The 22,908-nt window shown below is 41.3% G+C and overlaps 1 protein-coding gene across 4 annotated transcripts in view; it reads right to left on the reverse strand.

Annotated features, from left to right (window-relative positions):
• STX17 (syntaxin 17) overlaps window positions 1–22,600 on the reverse strand; it is a 39,462-nt gene extending 16,862 nt beyond the window's left edge. The window contains exons 1-3 of one of the 4 annotated variants that reach the window (XM_075728338.1): window positions 22,574–22,600; window positions 13,606–13,786; window positions 2,700–2,765 (exon numbers count right to left, since the gene is read on the reverse strand). In XM_075728338.1, coding sequence (XP_075584453.1) covers window positions 2,700–2,765; window positions 13,606–13,728 — 189 coding nt within the window. In that variant the 5' untranslated portion in view covers window positions 13,729–13,786; window positions 22,574–22,600. Of the gene's footprint in view, window positions 1–2,699; window positions 2,766–13,605; window positions 13,787–17,156; window positions 17,196–22,315; window positions 22,333–22,573 lie in introns of those variants that run through there. The other 3 variants (XM_075728340.1, XM_075728339.1, XM_075728341.1) reach the window with 3 other exon arrangements.
• Window positions 22,601–22,908: the final 308 nt, after the last annotated feature.

Here is a 22,908-nt window from a genome sequence, read left to right on the forward strand (position 1 = left end):
TTTATGCAGAAGAGAGCTGACTCAGAACCATCTTTTACTTGTAAACCATTTTCAGTTGAAATGGCAATCATAAAAGTGAAAAAGAAAAAAAAAAAACAGATGAGTATTTTTCCAGTAGCTTTCCACGTTAGAGCAACACAGCGGAGAGACTACGTCTGCCTAGGTATGTTTTGCCGAACACAGTCTCCTTTTGTGGGCTCAATATAGACTAAAGCCAGATCATTCATGCACAGTATTTTCTGGTTTTTTGTTTAATGCCTCTCCAGTAACTGCAGCATTTTTCTGCCTCTCACTATGAATATGATCAACGCAGTCCTTAGGTGTTACAATGAAATAGCGCCATTTCATTGAAATTAACTTAAATCTTGCAATAATTAGCTAATTGTATGGTATAGACAGCATATATGGAGCAAAGCCTAGAAAAACTGCGTATTTATTCAGGCCCTAACATTCTAAGAAGTCCACAGACCATCCCTAAAAATTAATATCTGCAAGAGCACATTCCTGAAAACTAATACACAGTATATAAGAGCTATTTTCTCAGTATTTTTGAAAGGGTGTCATGCCTTATCATGCCCTATACAAAGCTTTCCCCGGTTTCTTCACTTTCCTTTTTAGACGTTTTTAATGTGGCATCCAGTCACCAGAAAGAAGAGGTATACATTTATGCTCATCTATACTTCTATTATAATTTTGACCATCATCAAAAGTACAACAGAAGTAATTATTCTGGGTAAACTGAAAATTCAGAAAAATGGCTAATTATGTGCACATGGATTAAATGTAGAGTGGCTGTGCATATATTTGTCTAAAACCTGTGGCGGATGCCTTGGGTCAATATTGACTTAGGGATTCCTAATGTATTTTTACAACATCTAATTTTGAGAGCAAAGTGTCTGCTGCAGAGAACATTTGGTATCACAATAATTAATCTGATTTCTTCGCAAACAAACAGATCACAAGTCCATTGGTAAACATTTAAACAGCTTACAGCAAACACATTCTACATGTCATATAATTTATTATCAAGTACTCCAGACTCCTAACTATTTAATTAAAACAAAGGGCTAGTCTACTCTTCTTGCATGGACACAGATACTTATTCTCCTCTCTGGGTATCAGAATGTGAACCACTTTAATGCATACCTTGCATTCAGATCTAAAAGCAATAAGCATTAAATAAAATATAGGAAAATTTATTTTGGCTGAAAGTGAAAATGGCAGGCTTTAGGTTCAAGACAAATGTAAATGTTTCTGGAGACAAATATGAAGTTTTTATTACTCAAGCACTTAATGTATTTAAAAACATCGTCTTCAATGTGATTACTTTTTCTCTAATTATTGGTAGATTTTGTCTTGCTAAACAAATGATACTGATAATAAAGAGTTCCAAGAGAAGCCTTTCCTCCTCTCAGATGTGAAAACAGGTTAGAGCACAGACATAAGCAAACACACACTTACTACATCACACCTGTTAGAATGCCATTGTTTTAACACAACTTCCACATTTGGAAGACTCTTCCAATATTAAGAATAAACTTATATTCAAATTTCAAAAATGCTTTGTGAAAAATCAAAATAAACATTCAAACCTCCAAACAACAAAAAAATCAAGTGGATTTCATATATAACTTCTTATAATCTACACTAAAAAAGCTCATTAACACCTTCCATTCTTCAAAAAAACACGTAACTCTAACTCTGCCTACTGTCTAATACCATTGTTCAGTCGTGATTAAGTTCTTCTTTCTGAGGGTTTTTTTTTTCATTTTTAGTCTGGTCTAATTTCCCACAGGAGTCAGTAAGGCTCTTCAACAAGCACAGGAATTCACAGTATTAGAATTATAAAATACAGCAGTTTAGGACTGTGCTACCCCTGCTGGCAAAGCCTGCTTGTCTAGATGCAGCGTAGGTCACAAAAGCTTTATTCTAGTAATAAAGTCACGTCGCTCCTCTGAACAACACCTATGAAACCAACACAAGATGCCTCTCCTGCTGGTAAAGATACACCTGTCCCCACAATTTTGACAGTACAGCATGTTATAACCACTAGCTGCTATATCTGTGTCAGAAAACTTTGCAGTGCAGGTCTGGTCTTTGTGTTTTTCTGTACTGATAATCTTCATTGGCTGTGTGCTATTTAGCAGTGTGAAGGCTGATGTTTGGCATTAGCTTTTGCATCATTTTCATCAAGACATGCATTTTTTAGAAACAGATGTGAGATTCCCTGTGTGCTGAGTTATGGGTGACCATGCATGAAGTCACCGAGATGTCACCATGCTGACAAACGTGTCTGGTATTTCCTCCTTTGATGAGGAATTTCCTCCTTATGCATCTAATGAGATTTGCACACCAAAGTAGTAGTCCACATGTTCCATGTTTGGTCTGAAACCATGCTTAAAATTAACAGTATCCCTTATTGCAATTCCTGCCTTCCTAACTAACCAAGAAGGTTAGTTTGCAAAAGACCAGAGTCTTCAAACTTTTGTTTGTTCAAGAATCCTGGAACATTTCTGACTGTATTTGCCTCATAGGACACAATTAGGAAATCCCTACCTTTTAAATGAAGTAAAGCAATGCCATGTACCTGTCAATCCACCTGTCAAATATGTATCTCTGTGAAGATCTATCCCTGAGATAACCAGTACTATGTATGCAATTTAATTCCATTAATATCACAGTCATTTTAATATCCTTACCTGAACTGTTCGTCCTGCGTTAATGTGCTCTTCGTGTAATCTGTCCCAGAGCCTGCATCTTTGATACTAAAACAAAGGAAAAATACTCCATATAATTGCTATTTTTACCAACTAGCTATGCAGAAAAAAGGAACCTTCAGTAAATAATCACTTTAATTTTCCAAAATTGACAGTAAAGAAGCTGAGTCGTAGGCATTTCCACTACAAAACTGAGAGCTAAATAGCAATGTATTTTGTGAATAATTTTGTACAATGTATTTTACTGAACTGCAGATAACCAGGGTTTCAGCATCAGTTTTTAACAACAAAGAGATATTGCAGCATCCTGATACTACTGTGGCATAAATCACTTGGTGGTCAGTAAAACGAAGGGCAGAAGGAGGAAAAAGCAATGGAATAGGGAATAAGCAGTACTGGCCATACAGGGCAACAAGGTATCTGACATTATTTACAAAGAGAATTGCATTAATTACACAACACTACTGTCTGCATTTACACTTACCATTTCTATATAGTTACAAACACAGTTATGAGAACCATCAGGGCAGATTTGGCACCTGCATGAGGCTCTCCCAATTTCAGTGGGAAACTATCCATACAGCACTTGCCATGGGAGAGAGACCAGGGTAATTATTCCATTAGCAGAGAGCAAGTTTTGCAAAAGAACTACGTATCATCACATATCAAACTTATCATCATTAAAAATAATCAACCCCTGCTATTGCCAGTTGACATAAATAATATAGAGACATTATCATGAAAGAGTAGTAAAATAATAGAAGTAGGAGCTGTGATTCCTGGAATATGTGCTGAAACCATCAAAGAATGCATTTACAATACTAGACAATATTAGAACAATCTTTTTAGTTGTTTAAATAACAAGAGAAAATATTTACCATGATTTGTGAGGTATTTTTATGTAGAGTTCCATTCCTCAATTTCTAAATATGCTTTGTTACCAATAAAAAACTTTATCTACAGCATACATCTTCCCTTAATTCTTTTCATAATTTTAGAGGCCACAGTAGTAAAGACCACAAGTTACTCAACTTTCTAAAATACGAGAAATCTGAAGTTACTTCTTATTTTCAGAGAAAAAAGTTCTTTCATGTTAGGATTTTGTTGTGCTATGGAAGACAAACGGTTTAGTGTTCAATTAAGTCAGATTAAAGGGATTTTTCTAGGAAACTAGCAACTTCTGCATAAATTATTATGCCATTAAAATTACTGCCATTGTTCTTTAAAATAAAAATGGACAAAAAAATCTGTATCAACAGTAGATCTTCCAATTCAATCATCCCTGAAAGAGCACTGAAACAGGAATTTCTGAGGGTGGAACAGGAGAGGTTTGGGGAAGAATTACCTTTACTATTTCAGCTGACTGTAATATATTGTCCACATACCAAATAATTTAAAAAAAAAAATGTTTTCCAGTTAAGAACAAGAAGAATAATTCTGCAGGAAACCTTTATTGCTCTTTATAATTTCTACTAGAAAGGCTCAGCACATTTATCTGCTTTATACATTGTTACTTTGCTTTGTATGCTAGTGATGACCTCAAAGAATCCAATGACTTAATATACCCAGTGCAATGACATTCATGTGGTCAGAGAATTCTTCCTTGTTGACTTCTCTTTGTCACCCAACACAAAGTAGGCTGTATTCCTGGGCAGTGTTCACTCTGGGGGACTCAAGGATAGCAAACCTTGAGGAGAGATGTTATTGCCATTATTTATCATTAACAAATACATGTAAAACTAAGGGAGGTCCACGAAGTAAAAAATACCTATGGAATCCTAACCTACTACAGTGCATCCAGAGGATGGTCACAAAAATGGTCACAAGACTGGAACACCTCTCCTATAAAGAAAGGCTGAGAGAGCTGGGGTTGTTCAGCCTGGAGAAGAGAAGGCTGTGAGGAGACCTTATTGCAGCCTTTCAATATATAAAAGGGGCTTAGAAGAAAGATGGAGAGAGACTTTTTACCACAGCCTGCAGTGACAGGACAAGGGGCGATGGTTTAAAACTTAAAGAGAGTAAGTTTCGACTGGACATAAGAAAGAAATTTTCTACAATGAGGGTGGTGAAACAGTGGAACAGGCTGCCCAGGGAAGTTATGGATGCCCCATCATTGGAAGTGTTCAAGGTCAGGTTGGACAGCGCTTTGAGCAACCTGAAGATGTCCCTGCCCGTGACAGGGGTGCTGGACTAGGTGGTCTGTAAAGGTCAGTTCCAACCCAAACCACTGTATGTTTCCATGAGTCTATGATATTTAAATGTAATTATGCTATAGCCAAATAGTTTGTATTCCACATCAGAAACACAAAACATAACATTACTCTTAGACAATCTCTTTTCCTCTTTGTCCCGTTCTCTTTTGAGAACTCTCTTTAGAAAGAAACCTTCATGCTTATGCTTTGGATCCCTTCCATCTCTCCTTGAAAGTATCCAGTGGACACGGAGAGAACTCAAAGCTTTTTGATAATATCCTCTGCATTAATTTTTGTAGCAGGTAGTGCTCACCAACGTTTCTAAAAGCTCTACAATAAATTTCTTACACAAATGTATACATTCTGATGAAGACTGCAGTATGTTAATTTCGCATTTTGTGTCACCTTTATGTATCTTCCCACCACAACAATGGTGCCCAGCCAAAGGTAAAAAGTGTTTCGCAAACATCCTTTAACTTTGGCTTAGTCATGGGAAATTAAATTAAAACTGAGAGCAACAGAGAAAAGGATGCCATGTCTTACAGCACTTTTTTTTTTTTTTTTTTAAGGATTGTTGCATATCACCAACAAAGTTTAGGGCAGCATGCCAGAATCTCCACATTCCTGTAGTATCATGACAATTTCTTTCTTCTAACAGAGGCTAACACAAAGTTGTAACCCTTTTGGATAAGCATGCATTTTATTCCCTCTTCTGCAGTGAAAAACCATCCAGTCCACAGAATGTGCTTTAGAACACAAGAACTCTTTTGGGAAAACATGAAAAGAAAAAAAAAAAAAAAGTAATACAGAGTACTGCTTTCTTAAGGATGTAAGTTTTAAGTCTTCAGAAACTGTCATATGGAAAGTTGGACTCTCAAATAGTTGAGAAGCAATGCTATGATGATGGATTTATGGTAGCCACTTCCTCTGAAAAGGTGTACTCAAGGTCAAATTTCATTATATATTGATTTTATAGTTTCTTCAAACAGTGATTTAGTAGATTAATTGTTTGGACTATCTCTGGAACCTAAGGTTTAAATCAATATTCATGAAATGAGGTTAGAGATATTGGCTTCATCATAAGTAAATAATGTTGCTGCTCTAAGCAATTTGACGTAATTAGTGATTTTTGCTTAAAAGTAGCCTGTAAAATAAACAGGACCAGATTCTACAAAATTATCCTTTTACCTCTAGGGATGTTTGGTTTACATGGCTGAAAGTTAATTTTACAAAAAGTGTTTTAAAGAAAACCATTTAAGCTGCTGATGCCGACAGCTCACAAAAGTACTGTAACACATTTGTTATGGCTAAAATGCATGTAAAAGATATAAAAATGTAAACTATTATGGAACTATTTCAACCAAACTATTGCTAGTGTTCTGATAATATAAAACTACCTAGAGTGACAGATTTCAAATTCAGATTTGCCGTATTTTTATTCTCACCTTGTCATAAATCTAACAATAGAGTAAATTTTGGAATATTTCTAGTTCTTACAGCCAGAAAAGTATATTAAAAAAAAAAAAAGAAACTTTAAAATTTTAAGAACATTACACTGGGTGTGGACTTTTTAAAGAATCTGGCATTTAGGGACTATTTTTATACTCAGATGTATTACTTCTAATAAATGTTTGTGTCATTTTTTGTCAATACACAGAAGTTCTGAAGCCTTCTGTACTGCTGAATACCTTCTCGTATAGTTATCAATTGTTTATTTGAAGGTTTTATCCATAGTTCCTTGTTTCTAATAATGCTGTTAATTACTAATTCAAATATCAAATCTGCCAGGAGTTATACTGTCTAGGGATGCAGAAATTTTTAATTAATAGTATTCTGAAATCAGAAAGACAGATCTGTACTAAACGTTGCTACCACTTCTTGCTTTCATGAAGTGTTGTTCTAGAGAAAATGCAGTTAACACTTTAAAGAACTATGTTTATAATTATTTAAGGATTTTTCTGATATGTAGAAATTTTATTGTTAAATTTTATTATGTTGACTAAACAGATCATTCACATTGATACCAACAACATGAAAATGTCAAGAAATGTCCAAACCAGATACTTTTAGATTGCACTAGATTTTTACACTCAAAATATAAAATTCAACTCAATAAAGCATTCTGGTATTTCAATGTGATCATTGAGTGCCGTCACAGAAACACTGTGGTTTGTATTGCCTATAATTAAACCTTGACTAAGCATGGGTTTCTCTAACAATGCTTTGAACAAAGTGTTAAATCAGAACTAACCTAAAGACTTATTTTATCCTGAGTGCTAATATTTTCTGCATTTTCTTCTAGACACAGAAAATTATCCTTACAATGATCTCCCCTTCTGTCTGCAAAACAGAAATGCTTAACTCAAATAAGTTGCTGGGCCAATAAAGACATCAGTTGACCAACACATGGATGAATTAAGTGGAATGTATTTCACCCCTTCCCTGACACCATTGTAACACTATCTGGATAGACACAGTGTAATTATTCTTTGTCTAAATACATAAAAGATTTTCAGCAGGATCAACCAGTAACTGGCTACCCCTCCTCACTGACCAGGTTCTGCAAAACACAGCAATTCCCAAGATCACCTCTAACATTGGTAGGTACTACACAGGGTAATAACTAATCATGTCTCTGTTTCTCATTGCAGCACCCAATGCCTTTTGAAGCTTCTTGATAGGGTTTTTATATATCCTAAATGAAGGGGGGTTTACATATGTGGACAATACTTAGCAAAGAATCTATTTAGCTGTATAAAATAATACTCTTCCAAAAAAAATCAAGCAGCGTAGCCCATCCCCTCCATCCTCTCTCCCTAATTACTACCTTACACACATCAAAAGCTTATCTTTACTTTCAAACTGCAACAAAACCATTTGTGTAACGCTAATGTGGCTTACTAATCACTTCCCATTCTGTACTGGCAGGTCAGCTCCCCCTCCCATCTCCAGACTACCTTTTTCCAGTGACCACCCATTTGCTCCTCTCAGGCAAGGCTGTAGCTTTTATGCCACCCTTTTGCGGGTATTTATTACTTGCATTTATTACCTGCATTTCTGCATGCCTTCCTCAAGACTCTGAAGAATAGTACACCGCACTGCTCCATACTCATTGGTGCTGTTGGTGTTAACTGAAGTGCTGCCCTGAAGATATAGTTTTTAACATAATTTTAACGTAAGCCAACTGTGGACCAAAAACTACCTCTCTGAAACCAGCAAATCCCTCTTGGTGGATTATGACAAACGCACGTTTCTTCCATGTGCAGTTGTGCAACTTCTGGTTAGAGAAGGATGGCAACAACCTAGCTACCAATACTGTCTATATTTGAATGAAACATCTTGAATGGAAAAGCTATTATTGCAATGCTCTCCTGTAGGCACCTCTGAATCCTGTCTATTCCACATTACTCTTCACTAGATGTCCTTAGCTAGCTCTATAGCCACTGCTAGGTACAGGCCATGCACGCTGAGAGGCATATGCTCTGATCCCTGGAGGCTGTACACCTCTCCAGGGCAATTTAACAGTTGAGGCTCCTTGCTCCCCAATCATCTCACCCAAGAGCAAGCTAATACCGAGTCCTCTGTACTCTGGCTACAATGCAAAGTAACTCAATTAACTCTTCTTTATGGGAGAAACTGGAGAACAGAAAGCTGCTCCCGGCCACTACAGTATGGGGCTGCTGCAAACTGGCCGATTCCAAGGCAAAAAAAGGCTGAATCAGCTGGCATCTAGGTAATGTAATGAATTATACAAATATGGAATAACAAAGAGTGAACAACATGCTGTGACTGAAAAAATAGGTCATCTCATTCAGAAGTTATTGCTTCAGGCAAATATTATACTAATACACTTTTCAGTTGGTGAATATTGCAGTTCATATCCTTATTGTATCCTTATTACACCCTTACCAGGAAACAGTCAAACAATTATCTCCCATCATTAGTCCCAGCAGCCCCAGTTCTTCCTCTACCCTAGTTTTTCTCTTGTGCCATGGTCAGCCACCATTTCTGCACTTTCACCTCCCATCTGAGGTACTTCTTCACAAGCTCCCCCGACCCAATTCTTTATCCTTTTACCCCACAAAACGGGGACTGGGAGCAAAGTCCCTCCCACTGTAAGGGAAGATCAGGTTCATGACCACCTGAGGAACCTGAGCATACATAAGTCTACAGGACCTGACGAGATGCATCCCAGAATACTGAGGGAATTGGCTGATGTAGTTGACAAGCCATTCTCCATGATATTTGAAAAGTCATGGCAGTCAGGTGAAGTCCCTGCTGACTGGAAGAAGGGAATCGTTGTGCCCATTTTTAAAAAGGGAAGAAAGGAGGACCCTGGGAACTACCGACCTGTCAGCCTCACCTCTGTGCCTGGGAAGATCATGGAACAGATCCCCCTAGAAGCTACACTCAAGCACATGGAGGACAGGGAGGTGATTCGAGACAGCCAGCACAGCTTCACCAAGGGCAAGTCCTGCCTGACCAACCTAGTGGCTTTCTGTGAAGGAGTGACTGCATCAGTGGACAAGGGAAAGCAACGGATGTCATCTATTTGGACTTCTGTGAAGCGTTCAACACAGTCCCCCACAACATCCTTCTCTCTAAATTGGGGAGACACAGATTTGATGGGTGGACTGTTCGGTGGATAAAGAATTGGCTGGAGGGTCACATCCAGAGGGTCGTGATCAATGGCTCAATGTCCACATGGAGACTGGTGGCAAGTGGAGTCCCTCAAGGGTCCATACTGGGACCAGTGCTGTTTAATATCCTCATTAATGACATAGACAGTGGGATCGAGTGCACCCTCAGCAAGTTTGCAGATGGCACCAAGCTGAGTGGTGCAGTTGACATGCCTGAGGGATGGGACATGCCACAAGATCCAGAAATGGGCCTGTGTGAACCTCATGAGGTTCAACAAGGCCAAGTGCAAGGTCCTGCACCTGAGAAGGGGCAACCCCTGATATCAGTACAGGCTGGGGGATGAAGGGATTGAGAGAAGCCCTGCAGAGAAAGACTTGGGGGTGCTGGTGGATGAAAAGCTGGACATGAGTCGGCAATGTGCGCTTGCAGCCCAGAAAGCCAACCGTATCCTGGGCTGCATCAAAGGAAGCGTGGCCAGCAGGTCGAGGGAGGTGATTCTGCCCCTCTACTCTGGTGAGACCCCACCTGGAGCACTGCGTCCAGCTCTGGGGCCCTCAGCACAAGGAGGACATGGACCTGTTGGAGCAGGTCCAGAGGAGGGCCACAAAAATGATCCGAGGGCTGGAGCACCTCTCCTACGAGGACAGGCTGAGAAAGTTGGCGTTGTTCAGCCTGGAGAAGAGAAGGCTGTGGGGAGACCTTATTGCAGCCTTTGAGTACTTAATGGGGGCCTATAGGAAGGATGGGGACACGCTTTAGCAGGGCCTGTTGCAATAGGACACGGGGTAATGGTTTTAAACTAAAAGATGGTAGATTTAGACTAGATATAAAGAAGGTTTTTGTTTTGTGGGTTTTTTGGTTTTGTTTTGTTTTTTTTTTTACAATGAAGGTGGTGAAACACTGGAACAGGTTGCCCAGAGAGGTGGTAGATGCCCCATCCCCAGAAACATTAAAGGTCTGAGCAACCTGCTCTAGTTAAAGCTGTCCCTGCTCACTGCAGGGGGGCTGGACTAGATGACCTTTAAAGGTCCCTTCCAACCCAAACTATTCTGTGGTTCTAACATTTACATGAGCCAGGAAGAGTTTCCTCTTGCACACAAATAAGGGAAAATAAGAGGATGAGAGAGTGGGAACACAGAAAAATCATCTCCCTGTCTTCATTCTCAGATTCAAGGCCCAATCAACTTAGCAACTCCAGGAATGAGTTCTGCTAATTTCTAAGCACATGAGCATGCCTTAGTGTTGGGTAAAGTGTTAGCAATCTGCTGCTGGTGAAGTTCAAGTAGTATCTACTGAGTACCTGCAAACCAGTTCTTTTTCAGAATCATATTTCTTGGCCAAAAAATGGCAGATTGTTAGAGGCACAGCAAAATGAACAGACTGGACAAAGACCATACCACAAAAATATCTCAAGTGTTCCAACACATGTCACTGCTTTGAAAAGAAATTATCATTAACCTATCAATCACTTACTATCATTTAAATTAAGCATTTCTTATTAAAAGAAATGACTATCACTTGAACAACACATTATATTCTGACTATGTTCTCAGAAACAAAGACATGGATTTATTTTCCCTCCTCCCCCATCCCCAAACTACTTGAGGCAGAAACCTGGCATGGAAAACTTCATCCAAAAGGTTACACACTTGATGAAGTTACAGTAAAGTTATGGTAAAAGTTGTGAACAAATAACAGCAGCAAAATGCAAAACAGTTTCAACAAAACATTATATGCATGCTTCAGCCCATATCTTTCAGGAAATCAAAATCATGTTCACCTATTTTCTTCCAATTCTTCATTCCTTCCCAAGGCTTTAAAAAATATAGATGGTTGTCCTACATCATCCAGATTTACATATACACTTGATGTTACACATTGTGAATAAGCCTAGTCAAATTAATACAATGTATGATTTTTCAGAAACATGTGCAGAACTACACAGAACTACAGACACTCACTGTCACTGATTTTTCTGTGATGGTAAGTATAATCTTTCCTAAACAAAAGTCTTGTACAGTCAATTCAAAACTTCCATCATAATGTTGATGTTATGACTGTGTGTTTCTGTGTCACTCATGCTCTTCCTTTTTTTACTGGTGTCACCTGTTTTAGTAAATGTCTTACCACCTGTTGTGGTTTACACAGCACTATACCAGATAGGAGGAAGAAAATTAACTCTATGCCACCCGAAACCAGGACGGTATCCACCCTTTATTCTATACCATCTACATCATGGCCAGGTCCTACACACAACATTGCAGTTAATCACCACCGCTTTTCCTGTCTTTTGATATGTACACACAGATATCATTCCCTTAGTCTATGGGCCATCCCTCTAAAACATCCTTTGGAGTTCATTTAGTCCATGACTTTGAGCTCCATCTGTCGTCACAGTCTTTCAGGGCAGGAGAGATGGTGCATGGTGTTGGATAGTGGCATGCTGGAGCCAGTTCTGGTTCCATCACTGCTGCACTTTGCTCAGTTTTCATCAAAATTCATTCTTCGTTAAACTGGGTGATTTTACCATTAATATGGCATATAGTGACCATAGAAGCAATGACATACAGTTTTATATAGCAATTAACATCATACAATTCAGTTCATTGGCTATTCTCACCCAAATTCAAATCCCCTTGAGGTACACATCGGGCTCCCCCATCCTTTTGCATTATCCACCAAATGCACCCAGGTCCTTGAGCAAAAACAATCCCACAAATGGATTTGCTTTTCCCCGAGGCAGGAATAACCCAGACTGTCTTCCCCAGCACATTTTTTATGTGCACTACAGGGACTTTATCCCCCTGTACAGTACACAAAAGTTTTGATTGGGTAGGGCCAGCTCAATTGGCAGACCCCCTAGTGTTGACTAACCAGGTGGCCTTTGCTAAATGTGTATCCCAATGTTTGAATGTCCCAACACCCATCGCTCTCAGGGTAGTCTTCAACAGCCCGTTGTATCTTTCAATTTTACTGGAGGCTGGTGCATGATAGGGGATGTGATATACCCACTCAATGCCATGCTCAGACCTTCTCTTCCCCTGAGATTCTGAGGTTCTGAAGAGCTTGAACAGGGCTCAGTAGGTATGTGCCAGGCCCCAGCATGTTGCAGTAATTTGCGTCTCTCTGGAGTTGCCAGGGTGACAACATACTTTTTCCAAATAATTTACTAGTTTTTCAGGATTTTGCACTTGTTCAGGAAGAAAATTAACTCTATCGCAGCCGAAAACAGGACACCACCTTCCTCAACAAACCAATTTCTCTGTTTCCACAGGCTATATCGATACTAAGAGATCAAGAATGTTTCAAATCTGAAATCTGGTCATCTGCGCTGTTAAATTGTTAGAACTGTCCCTGGCCATAACAAACAGCTCTCTCACATAAAGAGTTCCTGAGAATGGCTAAGGAGTTATAAACACAGAGCAGAGGCTATTCCCCATCAGCAATGTGGACACAGCCACCTTGTTTTGCAGAATATGAGGATTTAATAATATGGGCATAGGCCATTTCATACCAGACAATTGTCCTGGGCATGTTTGTTTTACCAGTACAGGTATTGCCACAGTGTATGCAAGAATTTAACTTGAAAGCACATTCAGTTTCACTGTCAAGTGTAAGCTAATGTCAACAAGAAGCATATAAACATACTACAATTTTGATACAATTCTTTTTCTATTTACTTAAATAGTTCAATCTATTTCTCTCAACTCAGTTTAAAAATATATAGAGAAAAAGACAGGTATAAACAGTAAGTTACTCAGAATAGTTGGTAGCAAACCACCATGACTTAAAAATAAAGTAAGAATATTAGGCTGCTTTCCTTACAATAGCTTTTTAACACAAAACAGTAATGTTTCTCACTCTGTAGATTGACTAGTTACTACAAACGTAAAGGCCTTTGTACACACTGAATTACCAGACAATACAGAAGTTTCATTTTTAGTAAAATTTGAATTAAAGCATTTCATGATCAACTTTTCATCAAAATCTTTATATACAGCGTGACTGCTTCTATACTGTAAAAAGAACTACATTAGTAAAGAGTGAACACTAACCTTCTCAATATTTATTTGGTGTTTTCTTAACCTTTCCAAATCTGTTGGAATTGCCACTTTAATGAACTTCTGAATGGCAGGTTCAATTCGACGGAGTTTAACTTTTTCATCATCTTCAGACATCCTAAAAGCAGCTTTAAGTCAACACTTGTCCAGTATACCTTCACCAAGGTAGAAATGCCTAAAAAGCAAAGAATTACAGACTTACAAAAACGCGGTAATGTAGAAACACTTTTTAAAAGAAAGCAAAATAAGGTAAATCAGTCTTTCCAATAATTACATCTATTCCAAAACCACATTTGACCAGCATTAACTACTTAAAATCTGGATACTCTGTTTGCATTTAAATGTATTATTTCCATTTATTTGCAAGCTTTGGGGATCATTTTTCATAGATAAAACTTAACACTAACAAAAAAAAAAAGCTAAATAATTAAGGCAGATGCAAACATGATTTGCAGCATGATAGATGGAAGCCTTTGAAAAAACCTCCCAATTAGATGCTTTGCTTGATCAGAGCTCAAGTTTTGCCAACTTACATTCTGAATCATCTTAAAAATTGTAACACATGTCCTGAAAAGACACCAAAATAAAGAAGTCCATTTCCTAGAAAGATTAAGAGCTCCTGAATCAAGATTTGCACTCCAAGTAGCATTTGTCCCCTGCTGAAAATGACTAAGGCATCACCTAATAAGGGGTTTTAAACAGGTTGCTGAAATATTTGCAGGATTGGCACATAAGCAGCCTGAATTCATAGAATCATAGAATCATAGAATCGTTTAGGTTGGAAAAGACCTTTAAGATCATCCAGTCCAACCATTAACCTACACTACCAAGTCCACTCTAAACCAATCAAGGGTAGACTAGACTAAACCATGTCCCGAAGTGCCACATCTACCCATTTTTTGAACACTTCCAGGGATGGGGACTCCACCACCTCTCTGAGCAGCCTGTTCCAATGCTTGACTACCCTTTCTGTGAAGAAATTTTTCCTAATCTCCAATGTAAACCTCCCCTGGTGCAGCTTGAGCCCATTTCCTCTCCTCCTATCGCTAACTACATGGGAGAAGAGCCCAACACCCACCTCACTACAACCTCCTTTCAGGTAGTTGTAGAGAGCGATAAGGTCTCCCCTCAGCCTCCTCTTCTCCAGGCTAAACAACCCCAGTTCCCTCAGCCGCTCCTCATAAGGCCTGTACTCCAGACCCTTCACCAGCCTTGTTGCCCTTCTCTGAACACGCTCCAGCACCTCAATGTCTTTCTTGTATCGAGGGGCCCAAAAATGGACACAGGATTCCAGGTGCGGCCTCACCAGCGCCGAGTACAGGGGGACAATCACCTCCCTGCTCCTGCTGGCCACACCATTCCTGATACAGGCCAGGATGCTGTTGGCCTTCTTGGCCACCTGGGCACACTGCTGGCTCATGTTCAGCTGGCTGTCGACCAACACCCCCAGGTCCTTTTCGGCCAGGCAGCTTTCCAGCCACTCTTCCCCAAGCCTGTAGTGCTGCATGGGGTTGTTGTGACCCAAGTGCAGGACCCAGCACTTGGCCTTGTTGAACCTCATACAGTTGGCCTTGGCCCATCAATCCAGCCTGTCCAGGTCCCTCTGCAGGGCCATCCTACCCTCCAGCAGATCAACACTCCCACCCAACTTGGTGTCATCTGCAAACTTACTGAGGGTGCCCTCAATCCCCTCATCCAGATCATCGATAAAGATATTAAACAAGGCTGGCCCCAAAACAGAGCCCTAGGGAACACCGCTCGTGACCGGCTGCCAACTGGACTTAACTCCATTTACCACTACTCTCTGGGCTCGGCCACCCAACCAGTTTTTTACCCAGTGAAGACTACGCCCGTCCAAGCCATGAGCTGCCAGCTTCCTAAGGAGAATATTGTGGGAGACTGTGTCAAAAGCTTTGATAAAGTCCAGGTAAATGACATGCACAGCCTTCCCATCATCTACCAGGCGGGTCACCAGGTCATAAAAGGAGATCAGGTTGGTCAAGCAGGACCTGCCTTTCATGAACCCGTGCTGGCTGGGCCTGATCCCCTGGTTGACCTGCACTTGCCTGTTGAGTTCACTCAAGATGAACCTCTCCATAATCTTTCCCGGCACTGAGGTCAGGCTGACAGGCCTGTAGTTTCCCAGGTCCTCCTTCTGGCCCTTCTTATAGATGGTCATCACATTGGCAAGCCTCGAGTCATCAGGGACCTCCCCTGTTAACCAGGACTGCTGATAGATGATGGAAAGTGGCTTGGCAAGCTCCTCTGCCAGCTCCTTCAGTACTCTCAGGGGGATCCCATCCAGCCCCATAGACTTGTGAGCATCCAGGTGGCAATGCAGGTCATTAACTGCTTCCTCCTGTACTATGAGGGCTCCATTCTGGTCCCCATCCCTATCCTCTAGCTCAGGGGCCTGAGTACCCTGGGGATGACTGGTCTGGCTGTTAAACACAGAGGCAAAGAAGGCATTAAGTACCTCAGCCTTTTCCTTGCCCTTGGTGACAATGTTCCCCCCCACATCCAGCAAGGGATGGAGATACTCCTTGGCTCTCCTTTTATTGTTGATGTACTTATAAAAGCATTTTTTATTATCTTTTACAGCATTGGCCAGATTAACTTCTTGCTGGGCTTTTGCTTTTCTAATTTTCTCCCTGCATGATCTAACAAGATCCCTGTACTCCTCCTGAGTTGCCTGCCCCTTCTTCCAAAGGTGGTAGACTCTCCTTTTTTCCCCTGAGTCCCCACAAAAGCTCCCTATTTAGCCAGGCCAGTCGTTTTCCCTGCCAGTTGATCTTAACGGCACACGGGGACAGCCCGCTCCTGCACCTTAATTCAGTTCCCTGCATACACATACAACATAACTTTGAAGTTTCACTTCTCTAAAAGAAAGATATGTAGAACTGTATATAATAGCATTTATCTACAGAGCATATGAGTAATATAAAGGAAGTTCATTGCCCTGAATGCACACAAAGGGCAAGAAAAAATTGTGAGATAATTTTGAAGCTTTAATACTGTATTAGGAGAGGTTATTTAAATGAGATTTTCATTCTCTATACTCCTTTTTTAACAAAAACAAGACACTGAGGTTGAATTGCACACACGTATGAGAAATTTTTGTCACAAGTGTCAGTAAAAAGACATGTGCAAACTTGACTATATGAAAGTACCTGTGCTACAACAGCAACTGCATCAGAATGCTCTCCTTGATCCTCCTCTTCCTGTAACCAAACTAATTTAAAATAATTAAACTAGCATAATCCTCGTACAGATTAAGCACAGCAGAATGTAATAGGTTAAAAAATTTTCCTGTTTTTCACACAGCCAAACAGTGAAATTAGACATTATTTTTCTCACATCTAACTATGGTGTTAAAGTGCGGAGGGAGAGTGTGAGGTTTTTCTGAGACCTGTGATCCCTGCAGGCAGAGAGAACTTGAACACAGACACCAGCTGATGGCACTGGGTCTTCGACTGAACCACTCAAAGTTCAGTCACAGCCCTCACTTGTAGGCTGCAGGGAGGATATGCATAAATCTCCCTCACCTTCTAAGGAGCCAAGTGGTAAGGATCTTCCATCAGGCCAGTGAGAAAGCTGAAAGCGCTTCTGGCAAAGGGAAGCTGGGTTTCGAGAGGAAAATAGTCCCAGATTATTCACCTTTTCCAACACAACTGCAAATAAAACAATGTATTTTTCTGAAGAAGAGAATACTGAGAAGACTCTCCTTTATGTACCCCATCCAACAAAGAAACTGAATACTGTGGAAAACTGAGCATTTACTGAGAGTAGAATAAGTTAGGGGAACTCAGTCTTTAAGGTTTCACTGCAGAGTTACCAGTGATCCACCTTTTCCTTTTTCAGAACCTCAGAAGGAAATGATTTCATCAACTGACTCTGCAGTCATTGCTACTTTGCAGTCATTGTTAAATCATCCCTGCTTCAAATAAGAGAGATATATTATCAAGCAGTCTTACAAAACCCTTTCTAACCCAACACATTTAATATTAATAGGTCTTTGTCCAAATCTCGAAATAAACATGCAGTGGGTGGTTGCACATTTTTGGGGATATAAGAAGAACTTTAATCCTGTGTTGATTTACTCTTTTCACCATTCTCAAAACAGTAGATTAAATGCAAGATGATAAAAGATACATTGGTTCTTTTATTACACCTTGGTCACTATGGTCCCTAACACTTTTAAAAGAGCCACTTGTATCTCACAGCTGAACTCCATTTTGAGCCCAGACCAGATTTTTTTTGCAATGAGTAAAGATAAAAACCATCAAACTCCAAACTGCCGTACTTCCTCTTCAAATACACATTTAATTTCCTGACAGCTTATACAATAATCCACGAGTTTATGAGCTAGAATTAATTAAAAATTGGTTCCTTAAAGATATTTAGTAGCCATGTAATGCTTTTAATACTGAATCGTCTTGAAGAAGCAATGACACAAACTCTGCAAACTTATCACACAATGTGACTCACAGAAATCCACAGCCCATTCTGTCTTAGAACAAATACAGCAGAGACTAAGCTAAACCCATCATAATTTTGTCCTTAACCTTTAATGACATCTAGAGATTGATAAGACTCAAAACTGACAGTTTAGATGACTTATAAACTGGACCACTGTGAAAGCAGAGTTAATGCAACCAACAGCGATAAGTCTTGAGTAGGTAATCTGAATAGGCAACAATTTTCAATTCAAAGATTTGGCTGCATGCAAGGCTCTGAGTAGTCACTTTCTTCTCCTTAAAAATTCCCAGACGGTAAACTAGCTTTCATGACAGCGTCTACGAGTCTCTTTAAGGCACTGCTGCCTAAAATTCTTTCTTAGTTTCTCACACTTACTGTGTAGTGAAATATAAAAACTCCTTACATTCTCATCAGGTCTCCTGCTTAATGTTCTCTCAAACAGTATAGTAGCTTTTTAACAAAAAATCTAAGCCATAAATTACCACTAAGAAAATATGCAAGGTCTTACTTTTTTTAAGTTCATATAATATGGTAAATAAAATCAACATTACAAGTTTCTGTGATGACCATGTGTTCGTTCCAAATGCAATTTCAAGGAAATCTAAGGTTTCTTCCATACTTTATTGGGTTTGTGCTTTCCCAAGCATAACTTTAACACCAAAGCTATAATGCCTGTTCTTTGAGTAATCACAGAATAACAGGACAGTTTAGGTTGGGAGGGATTTTCATATGCTATCCAGCACAAGCTGAATTAGATGTGGTTGCACAGGCTCTTATCCAGTCAGGTTCTAACATCGGCACGGATGGATGCTCCACACACACACTAGACCCCTCCTTCAGTGTTTGACCATTCTCCAGCTTAAAAACAAACAAAACCAAAAAGACCTTTGCTGTAGCTAAACCAGCTTGTGTCCATTATAGAATCATAGAATCGTTTAGGTTGGAAAAAACCTTTAAGATCATCCAGTCCAACCATTATCTCTCATCACCCCATTGTCAGGCACCTCCAAGAGGAGTCTGGCTCTGTATCTTCCCACATGCAGCAGCAGCAAGGTGTCTCCTTCTTTTACCTTCTCTTCTTAAGGCTGAACAAACCCACCTCCCTCAGTTTCTCCTTGAATACCATGTGCTCCAGCCCCCTAACTGCCTTTCTAGCCTCACAGGTGCCAAACAGAGGGGAAGACTCACTCCTTCGACCCGCTGTCCCTCAGCCACGATTACTAATATGGCCCGCAATGTGGTTGCCCTCCTTTGCTGCAACAGCACAGACTCATATTCAATGTGTGGTCCACCAGGACACCCAGGTCCCATTTTGCAATGCTGCTCTCCATCAAGTCTTCCCCAGCCTGTACTGGTCACTGGGCTATTCCATCCCAGATGCAGAGCTTTCTCATTGCCTTTGCTGGAATTTATGAGGTTCCTGTCAGCCCATTTCTTTGTCCCGTCAAGATCCCTCTGAGTAGCAGCCCTGTCCAGCCTATCAACCACTCTCCTCAGGCAACTAAACAACACTGCTCTCAATGTCAGCTTCTTCAGAAGATAATTTTGTCTCTGTCCTTGGATCTGATTTGTAGTCAGCACGTACATTAACCTGCATAAGTTCTGAACTCTTCTCAGAGGGTGCCATTCAGACAACACGAGGTCGTGTGACCCATCACCCTCCCTTTCTGTTTGTTTCTGTACAGGATGATCCTTATGGGTCCCTTCCAACTTGAGATATTCTATGATTCTATGACTGCCACTTGAATAGGGGGGTTTGGGCAGTCTTTCCTACAGGTATTTACCAAGCTCCAAGCACAACAAAATCTCAGGTTCTCTGAGACTGGAATACATGGCTCTGATTCTCTAAAATAAATTCAAGTTTGAGCAAAAAAGCCCAAGAGAATACCGTATCATTAAATCAGTAATTAAAAAAGTCAGATAAAACCATTTGTAATTAACTGTCCTTTATTATATTTACTGTGCAAGATATTTTGATAAACAAAAAAATTACAGAATCTTGTCTTTTCAAACACTGATGCTACAGGCCTGTTAGGGGTTATCTTCTATGTAGCATACTTTCAATTTAACATTCAAAATTCATGCATCAAAATTCAATTATACTTCAGTGACAGAAGTAACACTTATCCAGAAGTGATCAAGACCCAGATGCAGAATAATTTTCAGTCAACTGTGTTAATATAAAAAAAGACATATCCAAAGCATACTGTAGCAGCATTATCAAAGTATTAGATGGTGACAAAAATTATATATACCTCCCTTCTTAATATTTATCTTTTCTGGAGACTGGCCCCAAACGGAAACTGCAATGGTGAAGTACAATTAGCATAAAAGAATACCATTAACTTGATATCTGCACTTAATATGAAAATCATCTATGATTCTTACTATCCAAGACAGGGAAAAATTCCTTATCCAGTTTGTTCACCCCATGTTCTTGAAATTATTTAAGTGTATCTTCCACAAAAGATTAGTGCACATGCTCTTCTTTGTAAGGAACAGAGCAAAAGAACCTGAGGAGTTCCACTGGTTTGATCTTTGCTTTACCAAATAAATGGGTATATAAAGCAAACAAAATTTTTCAAAAACAGATCACTTCCTCTTTCCGCTTTTGAAGGTCCAACCAGCATATGCTATCTTATTTCACTGTTTAAATCAAATAATTGTAAGGGGTAAAATAATCTTAAGGCATCCAATTCCAAATGGTGAAAGTGTGAATGTAATTCTGACACTAACACAAAATCTGCACTTACTTTGTGGCAGTGCATGGAAAGCACATAGTCACATAGCTGCAGTCAATCAGAAGGAAAATTATTCCTGTGTATGGTAACATACTTGTAGTATAAATTTCAGTAAATGCTGTTAATACACATCAAATGTAATGCTCATGAACTTCTGTTAAACTGCCTAGTGTTCTCCATTCAAATACAGTAGGAAAAATGCAGAATAAACCTGAAGAGTTCTGCTTGCCCATGGAAACACAACGTAACACTCCTATTTGATTTTAATTAACTTACAACACTTTAGACAACCGCTGCCACTAGAAAAAGTACTTCCATCATAGATGCCTTGTTTTTTCAGGGTTGTAAGGCCAAAAAGCTTTTTCCTTTTCTCAATGTAAATAAAATAAATTAGAACACAGCTGCTAGAATACAGAGACTTACAACAGCTTTCTCACTAAGGTGACCTGAAACACTTCTCAGAGTAGTACTGGCCCCAAAATTGCAGTGACAAAGAGTATTCACTATTGCTGACTTGGCTGAGGTCTGGAGTTAGCGAGGAACACACTCCTGTGGTAAGCTACAGCCAAATTGCACTTTGGGTCTGAATTACATCTTTCTCCTTTGACTGTAAAAGAAACCAAAGGAAAATAGCTCTATTAGGCTGAAATAAGGCATTGTCACCAGCCCCGCTGTGTTTACAAAGTTACATGAAACTACTTAGTGGGATAAAGAGCCACGTGTGCGGGATCTCCCACAGAACAACCAGAATTAGCAGCTGTACGTAACAGGCTGTGGTTCCTAGTGGATCTGTGTGCTTGGGGATCACCCAGCAAGACAAACCTGATCCAGACAAGGCAAGGGCGCCTGACTGCATTTTGAGAAATCAGAGGAGATGACAGGCATTTTGTATTGTTTTCACATGTTTAAGCCAGCTGCAAAAGGGCAGAAAATACTTAATGACTAACACATCAACATTTTTTGAACCCAGCTGAACCGGTGGAGTGAGTTTGCAGTGGACCGACACCTGCAATACATGGCCACAACACAGTTCAACCTGCAATCAGAGCACTAATACTGATTTTTCTGTATTACTGAACGATGCCTCTGGTCTCACCACAGCAACCAAGAGGTCAGGGAGGTCTGCGCTTCCTGTACCTCGCCCCTGAAAAGCAAAGGGTGCATGCAGGGAGCGGAAGCACAAGGAAAGAATAAAGAAAGGTTTTACGTCCTATATCAAGGCTTCAAGTGGACTACACCAGTCTCTCTTTCCTGAATTATGTTTTTAAAAGCTTGGGGAATGCAAGACTAAACCATTTGTCACACTGTGCTTTTAACTCTTTCCCCACCCCCGAATCCAAGCTGGTGTGACAAGTCCTGGTCCGGTTCAGCTCCCCGCCGGTACCTCAACCCGTGCCCCCTCGCCCTCCGCCCCCGCCGAGGACCCCCGGGCCCAGCCGCGGCTGGGTACGCAGCCGCTGGCGGGGGGGGGAAACCGCCCTTACCCGGGGAGCGGGGCGAGCCCCCCCGCCGTGCCAGCCAGCCCCCGGGCACCGGGAGCGGGGCGGCCGAGGGGCGCGGGCCTGCCAGCGGCCGCAGGGCCCGGCCTAGGGCCGCGGCCCGCAAGGCCAAGGTGAGCGGGCGGCGGCCCCGCTGCCCGCCGCGGCCCTCGCCGAGGGGCAGGAACCGCTGAGGGTCGAGGCGGGGGGGGGGGGGAATCCGGCGCTCCGCTCCCCGCCGCCGGCCGCGCTACGGGCTCCTACCGGCCGGCCACGTCCGCAGGAACCAAGCCCAGGGCTCGCCGGGGAGCCGCCAGGCCCCGGCCCGGCCCTCCTCTCGCCTGCCCGGCGCGGGAAGCGAAAGCGAAAGCGGCGGGGGCCCGGCAGCCGCCCCGGCCCCGCTGCCCGCCCTGCCGGCGCCGCGCCGGGGCAGCCGCTGCCCCCTCCCTCCCTCCGCCCCCGGCCGTGCGCAGCCCCCGCCCGCCCGCGGCCCCTCACCATGTGGCGGCCGCGGCCGAGGCGAGGACGGCGGCCCCGGGACGCTGGGCGGGAGCCGGCGCGCAGGGCTCCCCCTCGGCGGGACGCGGCCCGGCCCCCGC

Source organism: Pelecanus crispus, chromosome 2, assembly GCF_030463565.1.
Source record: "Pelecanus crispus isolate bPelCri1 chromosome 2, bPelCri1.pri, whole genome shotgun sequence".
In the NCBI taxonomy this organism is placed as follows: Eukaryota; Metazoa; Chordata; class Aves; order Pelecaniformes; family Pelecanidae; genus Pelecanus; species Pelecanus crispus.